The sequence below is a fragment of the Furipterus horrens genome, unplaced genomic scaffold, assembly GCF_987537825.1.
Source record: "Furipterus horrens unplaced genomic scaffold, mFurHor1.1.pri manual_scaffold_3, whole genome shotgun sequence".
NCBI classification, from domain to species: Eukaryota; Metazoa; Chordata; class Mammalia; order Chiroptera; family Furipteridae; genus Furipterus; species Furipterus horrens.
Genome location: NW_028327173.1, coordinates 181060277 through 181076687, shown reverse-complemented (window position 1 = coordinate 181076687; position 16411 = coordinate 181060277). Strand labels below are relative to the sequence as shown.

The 16411-nt window shown below is 40.6% G+C and overlaps 1 protein-coding gene across 1 annotated transcript in view; it reads right to left on the bottom strand.

The window, feature by feature from the left end:
* Window positions 1–12878, bottom strand: part of SYT16 (synaptotagmin 16) — a 30111-nt gene extending 17233 nt beyond the window's left edge. The window contains exons 1-3 of the mRNA XM_090268363.1: window positions 12611–12878; window positions 6633–6889; window positions 944–1384 (exon numbers count right to left, since the gene is read on the bottom strand). Of these exons, the coding sequence (XP_090124489.1) occupies window positions 944–1384; window positions 6633–6889; window positions 12611–12878 (966 nt within the window). The remainder of the gene's footprint in view (window positions 1–943; window positions 1385–6632; window positions 6890–12610) is intronic.
* Window positions 12879–16411: the final 3533 nt, after the last annotated feature.

Genomic DNA, 16411 nt, shown 5'->3' with positions numbered 1-16411 from the left:
TCCTCATCCTCACACCTGATGAGCTCCTTTCCACCCCCGGACATCCCTGACAGCTGCACATGCCGCCCTCTGACATCCCTGTCCTCCACATGTTGCCAACTTCTTCCCTGAGTTCTGGATTTTATCAGCATCTCCAAGAAACTTTCTCTGATTCTTCTAAACAAATGGCAGCCTCTGTCACTCTCTTCTTTCCTTCCTGCCTCGGTTTAGCTATTGGTGCCCTCCGCCACCAGGTTGTAAGCTCCCCGAGTATGGAGACATCACCCATTTTGTTCTTTCCCGCATCCCCTTCCTGACATACAGTAGGCACTCAGTTGGCCCAAAAGCCCAAGATAGCTAGCTGATCTTTTTACATTTTTTTAAAAGGTGGTGCTCATATCAGATGACACATTACCCATGGCAATAGTGAGCTTCCCATCTTGTAGACATACAGGCTATACTGTCTTTCCTTGACACCCCAGGGGATGCAGAGGATGGGGCACATGGAGAAGCTTGGTCATATAAATGGAAGGTCTTAGAAGTGGTTGGAGTTTGAGGCTACTGTTTGCAGCCTACGTGGGCACACTTGTCAAGGACCTCACCTTGACAGTCCCATCTCTGAAGTTCTTCATAATGCATATTGGGGGCAGAGCAGGGGCAGGACAGGTCGTAGGACCACTTATTAGCTAACTAGAAGGCCTAGCCACCCCTGCTATTTTTCCCATGCCCCCCCCCCCACTGTGCTCGCTTCCTAAAATGGACATCCATCAGCTTACAGGGAAAATGGGCATGAAAACCCACCGAAGCATAAAGTGCAGATCTTGGCTTATAAGAATGAGGAGAACCCAATGGAAAATTAAATTCAAGTGTTTGAATTCACAGGCTGAATGTACTAAACCAAAAGTTGACAATTCCACATCCCCCAACACACCGCATCATTGGCAGCACCATTTGACATACTCACACTGATATTACTTCTTGGCTCCAGAACCAGAGTCACTTTCGTTTCCCCTTCTGGGTGCAGGTGGCTGAGATAGAACAACTTCTCCCCCATCATTCTCTCACGGGTCATCTTGCGGGCGGCATACAGGCGGAAGCGGATGGCACAGGCAGCCATATCTCTGGGCTCCAGCTTGGCAAAGGTGACCTTCTCCCTGAAGACAGGGTTGGGCCCTCTCTGTATGCCCGTCCTACCCCTCTGTTTCTTACTGGGCAGCAGGACTACATGAACTTGCCAGGAGTTGATGCCACTTCGGTCCTTATCTGGGAGGCCCTGTGCTTTCACGATGATCACTGTGAGTTTCTGGCTAGCCGCTCTATAGTCAAAGATGACATCCAGATCACCACATTTTGAGATGGGCTCTGGGACCCCAGATGGCACCTGAAAATTGGCCCCGTCTTGATCCTGTTGCAGACAGAGGAAAAGATCAGGAATGGAAATGATAATGCCCAACTACATTTCAGAGAGATGATGCCCCATCCGTGCAATGTCAGAACCCTGTACTTTCTGTTACCTCAGATCCTTCTATATTATAAAGGTCTGTTTACTACTCTATTTCTCCATCAGATTGTAAATTTTTTGAGGGCACAATGCCTGGTATATGGTGAGTCTTCATGAATGTTTTTGGAACAAATAAATAAAGCTTTAATATTTTGCAGTATTTTCATCTACACTGCCTCTCAAAAAACACAATTGCCCACTATCATTGAAAACCAACTGGGAAACAAAGTCTAAAATTATTCAACTATACAATTGCCAAGGGGTAACTATCCTGAGTCCCAGGAGAAATGGTTAAGCCTGGGACTGTGCTCTATGGGTCAAGACCTCCTGAAGACAAGAATTCTAATAAAACTAAGATTCAATCTACATGGGAGAAAAAATCAGGGCAGAGCCTCTCAAATGTTCATGTGGACTTACATCATCCAGGGATTCTAATTCAGTAGGACTGGGTTGGGGCCTGAGAGTCTGCATTTCACAGAAGGTTGTGAGGATGTCACAGATGGCCTCATGTCACACTTTGAATAGCAAGGGTTTAGGGAAGCATCCCCAGTAGCTTTTTAGTGAATAGCAGCATTGGACTTGGAGACAGGAGGCCTAGGCTTAATATACATATGAGTGCCAAACAGAAATCATAACTCTACCACTGACTAGCTTTTTGACCCTGGCCAAATAGGCCATCCTTTCTGTACTCTTGCTAGGGGGAAAAAAAAAAGGCATTAAGATGTCTACTTGATAGAGTGCTGTTGTGAGGTTTTAATAGATGTGAAAAAAATATCTGGCTCAGAACAGACTCTATAAATATCTATTTCCATCAGTCTACTGGTGCTACCTATTTTCAAACAGGTTCCCATTATGAAATATCACCCTTAGACAGCAGTTCACCTGTAGCCAGTCAGATCTGATGACCTCACTGAGAAAACTGAGCTGAACTGCATTTACTGTAATGAACCACCCTCCAACAAACTATAAATAATGTCAACCTAATTTGATTTTTCCCTCTGAAGGCATGACTCTTACTCATAACTAAACTTTGGTCTGATTTCTTATTATAAATCAGAATCAGTTCTTATTTATGTAATGGAACACCAGACTTTGCTCATTTAGGGACTTTATTAAAAAAAAATATATATATACATATGTATATATATATATATATATACATATATATATATATATATAATAAAACACCTCAAAACACACCTGCATCAACATAACTTTCCAACAAAACTCAAATAAAAATGCACAGTTCTCTGGAATGAGACAGTCTTAGAAACCCCGGGTCTACCACTTGCTACTGCACTGACATTGTGTAATCATTTCCACTTTCTATTTTTCACAACAATAAAATGGAAAGGGTACCTATTTTAGACGATTGTTGTGAAAGTTAAAGGACTTGACATATAGGAGACATCTATTAAATGCCCTCTCTCTTAAAATTCACATTAGTCGAGCAAGAAAATTTAGGCTTCTTGCAAAATAAGAGAAGCTTCTTCTCTTTTTCTCAGAGCATGCATGCATTCATGTGTGAGTGTTTCTATTCAGAGGTACTTAGTTTCAAGTGATAAAAGTGGTTGCTATAGAGACTTTTGAATACAACTGACTAGTGTAGATATAATATTAGAAGCAAGTCTCCAAGGAGTTAGGCCAACTCAAAACTCAAATCACAGTCTTCTGTTAAAACTCCAGTCTATTTTAGCGTACTCTTGATCAGCTCTATATTGCTTGCCAGAGCATACTAATAATAGATAACATACAAAGACCTCCCTTATGCCAGGTGCCATACTATACCCTTTATAGGGTACAAAAGCCCACTTTTATGCACTTCACACCTTCTTGGCCTTACATCTTATTCCCTCTTCCCCTACAGGCACAGCCTGTCTGGGCTCTAAGTGGCTTCAGCCTGGTGGAACTCAATAAAGTCTTCCTTCCTGCCATGCCACGTAACTCTCAGCTGCCACCAAAAGCTCTCTGTTCATGTCAAGGCCTGGAAACTTACAGACTCCTGCTTGGCACTCACGTATAGAAAGTCGAGTGTGTAGGGGGAGTTAATGCCTCCTGCACTAAACTTTTCTCCCCTTGGAAAGATGTCCTGAGATGAGTTTATACAGCTTCATAGAGTACAGGCCCACAAGATCAAGCTGTGAGTCACGCTTAGTGGTGCCAACTTGATTATACTCATAATGATGTTCTGTTCTTCCCTGAACACTCCCTTGTCCGTCACTCTTTCCTATTTTTGGGGGGGAAATGCAGCTAAGAAATACTATCTTTTAAAATACTTACATTAACCTAATGAGGTAGGTATTTTAATATCTTCCTTTTTATGGAGGAGGAAACTAAGGCTTAGAAAGGCTAAGTAACTCACGCCCTTCCCCCAGCATCATCAGCCCAGCCAGGAGGACTATCTAGGATTTACCAGTACAAATGCTTAAAATCCCAAACCTTATGTTGAATACGATGTGTCTCTTCCTTCCCCCAAACCTTTCACCATAGCTAATTATATATGTAGTAAGCGCGTGAGATAAAGAGGGAATGAGATGGGGGAAGGGAGTTGGAAACAACTACTTTGAATTTCACACCCTTTCAGGCCCCTGCTCTTAATATTAGTTAACAGTTGTTTTATCATCAACTTCAATGCCAAGGTAAAAAATATACTAGTTAATGACTGTCTCTCCACTTATCCATCAGGTTATCTATTCAGATAAATGCTCACTGCACCTGCAGGTGTGTGGTAAAGTCCTGGGGATGGGGGTGACTCTGAAATAACTAAACAAGACACAGCTCCAGGCAGAGACCAGGCTCTGGACGGGGACGGTTCAAGCAGTGGCTCATGAAAATGGGGTTTGTGGCCCCTTCCTGGATTGATCTGAAATGATTTGTGGAGGCTGGTAATTTCAGAGCAATTAGTCATTTCAACACACATTACCTATCTATCACCAGGCAACTAAAGGCGCTCCTCATGTGAGTACTGTTAATATCACTAATCCATCTGACCTTCCTGCAAGGTAAAAAAATCTCTTCATTTTTATCCCCATTTGGCAGATTTTAATTAACTTCTCAAAGCCAACCAGTTAATCAGTGGAAACAGAGATGTAAAGTGGGACATCTGCCTCCCTGTGTGCTCAGCAGCACAAGCCAGCCTCCCCATTGTCTTCTCCACTGAGCCTTGGGTTTGCAGGAAAAAGTCGAAGGCCTTTTCCAGCAGAGAAGAACCGCACATGACAATCCATCAGCCTAACAGATAGTTGCACGCATGACCAGTTTCCTTCCGAGTCAAAATGAATGATTTCTTCAGCTCACGTGGCCCCGATTTTTCTTTAAGATGGGGCCACTTGTGCCACATTGTCCAAAACGCCTGTACGTTTAAAGATTTTCTATCAAATTGAAAACCTTTCTGTTTTAGTAAGATAGTGTTGATGTCATCTGTGTGGCCCAAAGAGACCCACAATATGTTCCCGATGCCAGATACACGGGGGAAGACAGGGTTCTTAACACAGCTAAGAGGCAAATAAATCAATTCTTAAAAGGCGAGCTAAGCCTGCCAACCAGGCAGTTACAGGAACTGCCTCTGAGCCACATTTGAGGTTCTACTGTAAGAGCACAAATTACAGTTTTTGTCTCAAAATAGATAGGAGGTTGAATGGAGCACACAGAGATGTCTCGGTATTTTTGGAGTCTGAGAACATTTAGTGCCCTCATCACCAAGTCTTCCATTAAAGCCCCACGAGGCAGGCAAATGCCAAGGTGAACGGTACAGTGATCAAGGGAATGGAGGACCATGAGGCAGGTAAACAGTTCTGTTTTGTTTTTGTGGTGAGAGAGCCAAAAGTAATATTTTTAAATGTTAAATGTCATTGTGTAGTATCTGATATAACTCTTAGCAGTAAACTGACTGGGAAGCACTTTTTTTTTTTTTGACAAAACTTATAAGGTTAACAGCTTTGGGTGTCTCCATATGAAGGAAGGGCTGCTTTTAACAAGCCACACACCACATAGCTGAGTTACCATCTCCTATCCTTAGCAGGAACACCAACACACGGGCATGCACACACATGTGCACACCTCCTTATGCTCTCTCCACATGCCCCAGTGCATTAGCAGTAAGGATTTGGAACGTGATTTTCTGTGATTTTTTTCCTCCTTAATGAGCATTTGTGTGTATGACAGTCCAGGCCCTAATAACAGATTCATCCTATTTGTTTTCTCGGTCAGACTGATGCTAACAAACCCACTCACCCTTTTCCTTCCTCTATCTCTACAAATTACACTAAAGTATTAGATGCTTATGTGACAGGGCATGAAAATTAATTTCAATAAGGGTATTAGAAACTGTTATTTAATATCTCTTAATGTTATAGAATCATTATAGAAGGGGTATAGCTAATAAGGAATAACCATAAATGCCTATAAGTTAAAACAATATTTGTAAAATCCTTATCACAGTTCTTGGCACATAGTAATTTCTCAATAAATAGTAGTTTCTAGCATCACCATTTCCAGTCACATTTCTGGTTGATTAGGCATATTGTGGAGTAAGTTTTAATTGAAAAATAAATTTAGAAGAAGCATATTTTATCACAGATTTACTTCAAGAAACAAAGTCAATGGCCAGAGGGTCGTTACAGAAAAATGCCATCTCTTAGATTTTGAACTCAATTAAAAGCTAACAAATATGCTACAAGATCATCATCCTAATATCTTATATAATTTCGTTTGGAGGGCAACTGTATTTAGTTTAGTTTTCAAATAATTCTCATATTCAAATAATCATCACTCAAAATTCAGGGTAAATAAAAACAGACTTCAGTTAATAGAAACTGTAAGAGAAATAAACCAGCCTCTCTAAATAACAAAATACTCCTTTATGTAAAAAAGAAACCTGATTGCTGCTGGGCCCATTCTGTCACCATTTTTATTCCTATTTTTCCATTTTGATAGAAATGTATTTATGACTCTTCTATTGGTCCACATAGGGGTCAGACCTTGGTCATCTGAACAAAAATTTATTTAAATAAAGGCTCTTTAGGTCTTTGTTTTTCAAGGTAATGCTTTCTTTTTCTTTTTTTTCTTGAGGGATGGGGGAGGGGTGGAAAGCACAAACGAGAAAGTGGACAAAACACTGAAGCAGAAAAAGAATGGAAAACCAGTAACTTGCCTCTGGACTCCACACAGAGGAACTGTCCGTGGCATAGGAGTCTTCCAGCCCCCGGTTATTAAAAGCGGTCTCTGTCTCCAGGCTGCCCTCCGTGGACTGGCGCCTGAGGCTGCGGGCCACACTGGTCTCTTGGGGAGGTGCACCATGGTGCCTGGTGCCCCCCACCTCACATGGGGCCTGTGAGGGGGCAGAGATGAGGTCCTCTTCACCATAAGACAGATTCCCAGAATAATTCAGTTGGCTGCCTCCATCCAAATCTGAATTCACAATAAGAAAACTATGTCAAATATATTATTTTATACTTTTTTATCTAGAGAAATTGAGCAAGAGCAACTACACCAATCAAGACTTCAAAAACAAAACCCACAAAATAACACCTGCAGAAACATAATTCTAATCATATGATGGATAAACTTGGTCCATAAAATAAAAAAGACCATTAGTTCATTATGTGGGGTAGAAGGTTAAATAGTTTCTAATAATAGGAGTATAAGGGATGTGTATATATGTTAGGAGAATAAATTAAATACATTAGCATGTTGTTGGAGCTAAAGACTACAAACAAAATTTGGGGGATGGATCTAGAAAGCAAGAACAGCAATCTACTCTGGAGACCATCTCAGGTAGAAAGTTCTCTACTTGATTCACGCAAAGAATACTGAACTTGGACCCAGATGAACTTGGCTTTAAGAACTTAGATAATTTGAACCATCTGAACCTTTGTTTCCTTATATATAAAACGACAATAAAAGCCATCAGAGAGACACATCAAATATTAATAACATCTGTCTGGTAGCCACCAGGCCTTCCATATACACTAGCCTTGCTTACTTGTATGGCCCAAATCATCCTCATCTAACCCAGTAAACTTCATTTTCTACTACCTCTAACTCTGTCACCTGTGGTCTCACTGACTCATGAAAATGCTCGTTGTGTATTTCTGTTCCCAGAAGTTCTCAAGCCCTCCCTCTTGTCCTTTCCTTCCTGTCCATCTAAAGCCTCAACAACTACTGAATCTTCCTTGACTCCTTCAAATTCAGTGTTCTTCTTGGACCTTGTCCTTTCTCTCCTCCTCCTCCTCTTCTCTTCTCTCCTTCCTCTCCCTCACCGCCCCCCCCCCCCATTTCCTTACTCGGTTCATCCCTTGACTCTCTTCCAATGTCTACGTTGCTCTCCAACAGTAAGGAAAAACTGACAGTGTCTTCCTAAGCTACTGCTTTCCCCCTGACTTGCCTCCCACACCCAAAAGGTCACCAAGGATGTCTTATCTCTTTGGCTTTCAGGCTCTGCAGCAGCCCCGATCCCAGGATGAGAGAAAATTAGAGATGTAGACTAGATAAGTGAGTGAAGCATATATCATAAATTCAGCTCTTACTTATACACTGTATAACAGCAATTGTTTCCACTGTTAGTCTTAAAGGTTCAGTTAGAACATAAACTCCTTGAAAGTGCTAAGCCACATACATAAACTGCATAGTCTTTATTTACCAGTGGATTTCACTGAATTCTCAAATAACTTCAAAGGCTAGGCAGGTAACAAATACTTGAAGCAGCCAAGTGTGTAGCATTAGGGACTGGTGGTGACAGTGGTTTATCGGACTGTGTATGACCTACCATGCAAACTTAAAAATATATTACGAGCTTTGCAAACTATATAAAAACATTTTCAGGCAAATTTGGTCCTCAGTGCACAACCTCAGACTCTTGATTTTGGATTTTGCAAAACTGTGGCAAGGCAATGAGAAGTTTCCCTATCTGCCTTGTTATTCTTAATAATTCAGTTCAGGTCTCTTGGAAATACTTTCATAGGAAACCATCACGTTTTTACATTCACACTTCCAGTTATTTGGCAGATATACTTTTAAAAAGACCACAGAAAATGACAGAACAAGGGATATTCCATATGCAAAACACTACAACATAAAGTAGAATTTTCTTCCAAGGCTCTAATTAGCACATCCATTCCTCACACACATGAACACTAAAATGTCCTATTACACAGTGGGTCATCCATCAACATGTGTAGCACCCAGCAGGATTTCAGCACAAAATCTAACTTTGCCAAGAAATTACCCCCGTAAAACTGTCTCATGACTTCAACTCCTACAGTGATAATACCTAGATCAGTAATAAGGGAATTTTCAAAAGCTACATCAAGCCTTGGAAAGCTATTCATAACCAAAAAACATAAGAACTATATTAATGTAACAAACCATTTTCCTTGACAGACATTCAAGGATGAATTAGACAAGCAAATCTGGGGTACGAGTCAAGCTGCAAGGAGCAGAAAAGAGAAAGGTGATTCACTGTTACATAAAGCAGTCTTCCCAAGCTTTAACGAAGCTCATGTCATCTTAAACACATACAAAAAAGTAATTGCCTGTTGTCAGAGAAATGTATCCTGGCTTCACAGAAATTATAGGGCATAATTATGTCACATCAACCATATTAATTTTAGCAGGGAAATTCTTGAATTTGTTTGGTCCATATCCTACTTTGATGGAGTGTAACCAATTACTTCCTTTTACCCTCGCAAACTCCTCTCTCCCACAAAATACACAAATACTTCTGCTTACCATCAATGATGGCCAGTTTTATGTGTCAATGCGGCTAACCTATTAGCCCCAATTATTCAATCAAAAACTAATATAGGTGTTGCTCTAAAGGCACTTTGTAGATGTGATTAAAGCCCTTAAGCAGTTGATTTTAAGTAAGAGAGACTATCTTACATAATCAGTCCATTCAAAGGCCTTGTGAGGAGAACTGAGAGCTCCATGGAAAAGAAGAAATGCCACCTGTGGACTGCAGCTTTGGCTTGTACCTGAGAGTTTAAGCCTAGCCTTCCCAACAGCCACTGCTGTTCATGTCAGAGCTGTGTGAGTCTACTGCCTAGCCAGCCTTTGCAAGTGCATAAGTAAATTCTTTGCAATCTCTCTCCATAGATATAGATATAGAAATATACATAGGTAAAGATACTGATATAGACAGACAGATAGACAGATAGATAGATAGTTGTGAGTACCTAAGACACAGTTTATTCTTATATTATTGTATTATTTTTCCATATAAACAACCATAAACCTACTTTTGCCCCACCCTAATACATATATAATTCTGATTGATGTACTATTCCCCAACAAAACTGAATACAGATTCTGAAGACAATTGAGCTACTTTAATGGCACCAGGAAAGTAATGTCTAGCTTCTTTGTAATATCCTAAAACCTAATATTTGACAAGCAAAATTAGGGTTGGCACAAAAATGGGGGGAAAACTCCAGTAAGTGAACTATTATTCTGCAGCCCACCTTTCCTGCCTAAAGCTCTGATAACCAGCCTCTGATCCAGATCACTTAGCCCAAACCCTCTTTGACATTATCAGGAATGTAGTGACAATCAATGCAAAATAACACTAACTCAGATACATGAGACAAGAGAGAACTTGGCTAAAATACGAAGATAGCATTGTCTTGATTCTTAAGTTACCTCACCATTTATTCTAGAATGAAGGATTTCACTTAAGCTGAATCATGAAACAATCTACCAGTGACTCATTTGTGGTTGAGATTCAACTTGAATTTGGACCTTTAATTTTACTGGTCCAACATTTTGAATGCATTTTTAAAGAAAGAATTGTCTATAATTAAATTCGATCTTATAAAATCATGTTTACAATAGAGTGAAAAATAGCTAAATAGAAAATGGGCCAAAAAAAAATCCTGTTGGGGTGCACACTAAGCTCTTCAGTATTTTTTACTACTGAAACAAATTCACTGATCAAAAGGACAAAAAGAAATGACACAGAAAGATTATTATGCCATAAAAGTTACATCAATATTTCCATGACATTTGATAACTTAAAATTTAGTATGCAGTTATTTATTCCTATGAAATTCCTGCTGGTTTTCTTCAAAATCTACAGGTAATTCATTCACTGCAGTGAACTTTATTTTCTCTCTCCAGTAGAGAAAAATTTATCTTTTCTACCACCATCTGTCAAAAAACTCAGAATCACCAGTTACGACAAAAGACATTGCTAATTTCAGGAATAGTGAGGGTTAGAGTGGTTGTCAGAACTCCCAGAACATCAGCCAGTTGTATAAATCAGAACCTAGACACTTAGGCTTCTGGGAAATGGGGCCATTAGCTTTAGAATTAAACCAGCTAATCCAAGGGAAACAATTACCATTAACTTTCATTAGCCAGCATTTGCCCTCTCAGTGGAGAGAGAGGAATGTTGTGAGGTAACATGAGAGACAGAGAGAAAAGCGGAAGGTAGGAGGCACTGACAGAGGGTCAATATTGTGCTCTGGTTACATAAGACATTTATTTCCTGGCTTACATTGGGCTACAAAAAGATAACAAAAAAACATGCTATGTTGCCCATATTGGAAAGTAAAATTACATGATGGAGAGCAAATTATGATATTTCTGCTGAAAAACAGAGTAAAAAATATTGCAAAAAAGATAAGCCATGAAATATGATATGTTGCCCTGGCTGCGGTGGCTCAGTGGACTGAGCATTGGCCTGGGAGCAAGTGTCACATGACTAGGTTGCACATCAGGTCCCCAGTTGGGGGTGTGAGTGAGAGGCAACCACACAGTGATGTTTCTCTCCCTCTCTTTCTCCTTTCCTCTCTCTTTAAAAAAGTTAAATTAATTAAATTTAAAAGAAATGAAATATGATATGTTGCCTATAGTGGCAAGTAAAATTACATGATAAATAGAAAATTATGATATTCCCACAGGAAAAAAAAAAGAGTTCTTACTGTTAATTCTCCTTTTTATCTGTGCTTTTTTTCTGCTTCATCACATATTAAGTCACATTTCCTCTCTGTTATCTCCTCTCAATTTTGTGCTTTCCTTTTTCCCTTTTCTTCTTCTACTCCTATGCACTGAAAAACCATGGAAGACCTACAATCACGCCCCCCTTGGTTTGACTGACCACACTCTCAAAAGGAAAGAAAGGAGAGATTAGAGAGTCCAGGTCGTTTAGATCAGGTGGCTAAGGTGGAAGGCATGGCATTGTTCTCTAGCTTTTTACAAACTACACTTTCTAGACCCTGCCCTTTCCCAGTGTCCTGTGCCTACTCAGGGTTCGGGGTACAAAAGAGTCAAAGAGATTCCTGACCTTCTCTTGGGAGAGAACTAAGAAATATTGTGCTGTCCTTTTTCCAGGTTATTCTGTGTAAGTGGTGCAGAAGGGGGAGGACTCTGAACAAGGCTGTCCCTCCATCACTAGCTGTCCTTATCCTGCTCTGGAGTGTCCTCCCCTCCCCTTTGTGAAGGGTAAACTTAATATGAAGTTTCTAGAGGATGGCATAAGACCTTGTTCTTGCCCAGAAAGTCTCATGTGAAGTGGGGGTGGAGATGTTCTGAAACTAAGGGAATGAGGGAGAGGGTGCAGGGAGTGTGTTGTTTGAGAGGGTTATTCAATATTATCATAATACATGTTTTTATTTGGAAAATAAAACATACCTACTGTTTTTAATAATATAAACTATTAAAACAATTGCTTCAGAAATTTTCTGAGGTTACATAGCTATGTGGAAAATAAACTTGATGATTGCAAATAGGAGAAAGGGCACAGCATCTCAATGTCGATGGACAGGTATGTGAAATGTCTGTATTTATCAGAAAGCAACAAGATGTTACAAAGCTTGATAGGTACTGTCCTGGCCATTAGTGTTAAAAAATATACAAAGTAGTAACTATAAAGAAGGAAGGGGTCCCACAAATCAGGGGTCAAGGCTCAGCACTTCTGATCCATACCCTCCCCCAGTTCCCTTCAGGATGACCTCCCTCGACCCCTGCAAAATTTGGAGCAGCCCTTTCCTTGCTCCAACCTCTGAGTCCTGCACCATTTTCTCTCCAGTTCCGGACTCTCGGATGCCAGTGCAGAGGTTACATGACTCAAAGACATTCTTCCCCTTTGGCCATCCCTGGTCTAGGTAAAGGAAGGTTTGATGCAAAGATTACCTTCACAGGCAGACACTTGTGTGCTGTCCTCTTCACCAGTAGAGAGCAAGCGACAGAATTTTGGTTTCTGCTCCAATCCTGTCTGCTTGCCTTTCTCAGGAACTCTTGAACGGAAACTTTGGGACCGGGACACAGAAATCTCAAATTGCTTGATCACCTCCTCATCAGAGTCAGAAGATGTGCACAGCTCTTCGTCCTCTCCAAAGCTGTTCACTAGGAGCAAACAAGAGCCATGAGTAGGCTGCAGGGCCTGCAGGGATACAGCCATAGACAGTCAGAGAAACAGAAGAACATGGGTGATTAGTCTGGATCAAGCAGTGAGTGCCAGACTGGACAGAAACAATTTAAAGCATGGTTGAAACACAGATTTGAGTCCAAAGCAATAAAATAGGAAGAGATGGCTCATGCGGGTAATGGGAAGTAGATGGCTAGAACCCGGGGGAAACCACTGGGATGGCCCTAATCAACACAATGAGCCCTCTTGTTGAGCAAGGCAGCCCTAATGACTTCTGTTGCTGACACGTGCTCATAACTGGCAAGAGGACAGTTACCCGTGCATGTGCCTTATGTGTAGATCTAGTCAACCATGACGGAAAATATGCTCTTTGCTTCATCTCAGCTATTAAAACCCACAGAGCCAACTAAGGTTAGCCTCTGAGATTTTCCAAAAGCTTCCTGGTGTGAGTGTCAGAGTGTGAGTGTGTGTGTGTGTGTGTGTGTGTGTGTGTGTGTGTGTGTGTGTGTGTGTGTGTGTGTGTGTGTGTGTGGTTATCTTGTTTCTACTAGAAATGTTCTGATGCCCTTCTCAACACCAACAACCCAAACCCAAACGCCCTTGGAATTATTCACAGCACGTTCCCCACACTCCCTGCTTCCCGGCACTCTGGTCCCCCTTCAGGTTCCCCAGCATGCCCAGATCATTCCTGCCTTTGAGTTCTTTGATTTTGCGTTCCTTCTGCCTGGAACCCTTCCTCCCCTGGGTCCTGTCACCACTCAGGTGTCAGCTTGACTGTCACTTTACCCTAATAACTTTCCTGATTATCCTACCTTAAGCAGTTCTCATAGAACTTCTCATCTTTACTTCTCTCTTCTCTCCCCTAACTTCCACAAAAATAAAGACATCACCTGTTTTGTTAACCAATGTGTGCCTTTTACATAAAATAAGGCCTGTTGTATAATAAGTGCTTAATAAACACTTGTTAAATGTTGAATAAATTGATGAATGCCCAGTGTTGTATCCCAACCCTGAAGGCCTCCCACATACACACTGTGCTTGGAATATTCTTCAGCTCCCACCCAGACTAGTCAAGAATCTATCTCATGATTGGTGTCTCAGCATAGACATCACTTCTTCGAGAAAGCCCTTCCTTGACCCCTTAAATCATGTTCAGGGCTCCTTCTATGGCTGTAAAAATCTCCCTGCCCTGCCCTGGCAGTGCCTCCTCCAGTGTTGTGGCAGAAGCACCTGTTTAATTGCCAACCATTCCATCTAACCTGTGCACACCAAGAGGGTAAGGGGCACATCAGACCAACCACCTTTACATCCCTCCAGACTCTATCTCTGTGCCAGGAACATGGCAGACTACTCTGTAAATATTTTCTAAATGTGAATTGAAAATGATAAATAATAAGAAATTAGTCTCTGAATATTTCCTTCTATCCAAAATCACACAATGATTCTGGAGAAGAATATAGTTGTTAATTTACAGATGGGTCCTAAAGATCACTTCTGAATCAGAAGCTAAGAAGAAATTAAAAAGCCATATTTTAAGTGAGAGAAAATACTTTAAACACCAGCCTGGTCAAAACATTTATTCTCTGGCTTATTTAAGAGTTGATATTTTTGAGGTTCTTTGGGAGACTAGTAATAATAACAAACACTTTCGGAATACAATTTATGTGCCAGGAACAGTCCTAAGTGCCTTATACATATTATCACATTTAATCCACACAAAATCCCTATTATTGTTCTCATTTTCCAAGTAATAAAACTGAGGCCAAGTGAAGTCTACAATAGGCTGAAGATCACACTGTCAATAAGACGGAGAATCAGGACTTGAATCAAGACAGCCTGTCTCTAGGGGCCATGTTTCTAATCACTATGCTGGAGAACCAGAGAGAGGTGATGGAAACAATTCCTGTTCTCTGTATTCACATTAACCAGTAGCCAAGTCCCTTAACCTCTCTTGCCATACTTCACCACTTCTGGATCATTTCTAATATCTGGATCATTTCCTAGGTCTTTCCTAGATCTAAATTGTCCAATTCCAAACTTTCTGCCCACAAGCATTAAAATTTTATCTGTTTCTCTCTTTTTTTGGAGCAACTAATCCAAGAACAGAAAATTCATCACTGTCAGCTCACTCAGTTCTATCGGCTGTGACCAGGGCAATGGAAGGATCTGAAAAGCAAAGTGACAGAAAAGACTAGATTTTCCACTAATACTCCAATACCATCCCAATAAATAACCATCACAATGAGCAGTCTGCTCATGTCTTAACATGCTGGGCATCTCACTCTAGCATGGGGTGAACCATCTCATGTGGGAGACATCCAGAGACATACTGGAGTAAAATTAAACCCCTTCCACCTTTAGAGTATAGGACCAGCTACGCACCTGGGAGGGAGGCAGGGGAGTCAGGGGTATGCACTGGATTAGATATCCATTTGGAACTCTTTTCAACTCTGAGATTCCATTCCACTTGTATTGCTAGGCAGGCATTTTTTCAATTTAACTAATCATAAGTCATCAATTTCAAATTAAGGGAGTTAGCTCATGGATATTTCCCCATGTATAAAATTAGTAATTAGAATTCATTAATTTATCAGTATGTGGTCCCTGATTTGTTTCCAGTGAGTCACTGATCACCCACACAGCAAGACTCTCTTCACTTGATATAATAATCATAATAGTAATTTTAACATTTCCCATTTACTAAACATATACTATAGGCCAGGCACCTTTCTTGGGACTTTGCACTTATTATCCCGTTATTTATTTTTTTATTATAAGATGACAGTTATTAGCATTCAGTAGAACTAAGCAGGTAATCTCTTCTCACTTTCAGTTCCCCAAATTTTTCTTCCTCATATCTTCCAATGAACATTCTCATTGATTTTTTTTAAAATTATTGGTTTTTTAAACTTTAATCTTTATTGTATTTTTTTCCATTACCAATTAGTCCCCTTATAACCCCTTTCTCCCAGCAAATAGCAACACCAGGAAGTAGATGATGATGATGATGATGATGATGATGATGATGATGATGATTCCTATAGGAAACAGAGGCACAGAGAGGGTAAGTAATTTGCCCTAGGCAAAAAAGTTAGCAAAGTAACAAAGCTGAGACTTAAACATAGAACCTATATTCTTAGCCACTGTGCGTATCCTCAGACGTCTTTGCATCAGGACGCTACATCCATATGTAGCTTACATTTTAGAGCAAGTTGAGAGGAAACTGCCACCTCCACCCTGAAATCTGCCAGGAGGTTGCTTTCTTTGTAAGAAGAGAAGAGCAGTGGGAAAAACAGTCAGTCCGCGTAGGAGTGAGTGCATGTAGGCAAACTGCAGTATAACCGGCTATTGCTCTTTATGGCATTATAAATACACCTGCCATGCTATTCTAAGTCTTACTCCCCAAGGTTCAGGGAATTCTCCGCCCAAAAAACAAAACCTTTCATCTCTCCTGGAAACCACTGAGCAGCAACAGAAGTCAGTGGTGATACTATTATGATGATAAAATGAATCCCATATACAGTATTTATCATATACCAAACGTTGTTCTAGAACTTTACATATGT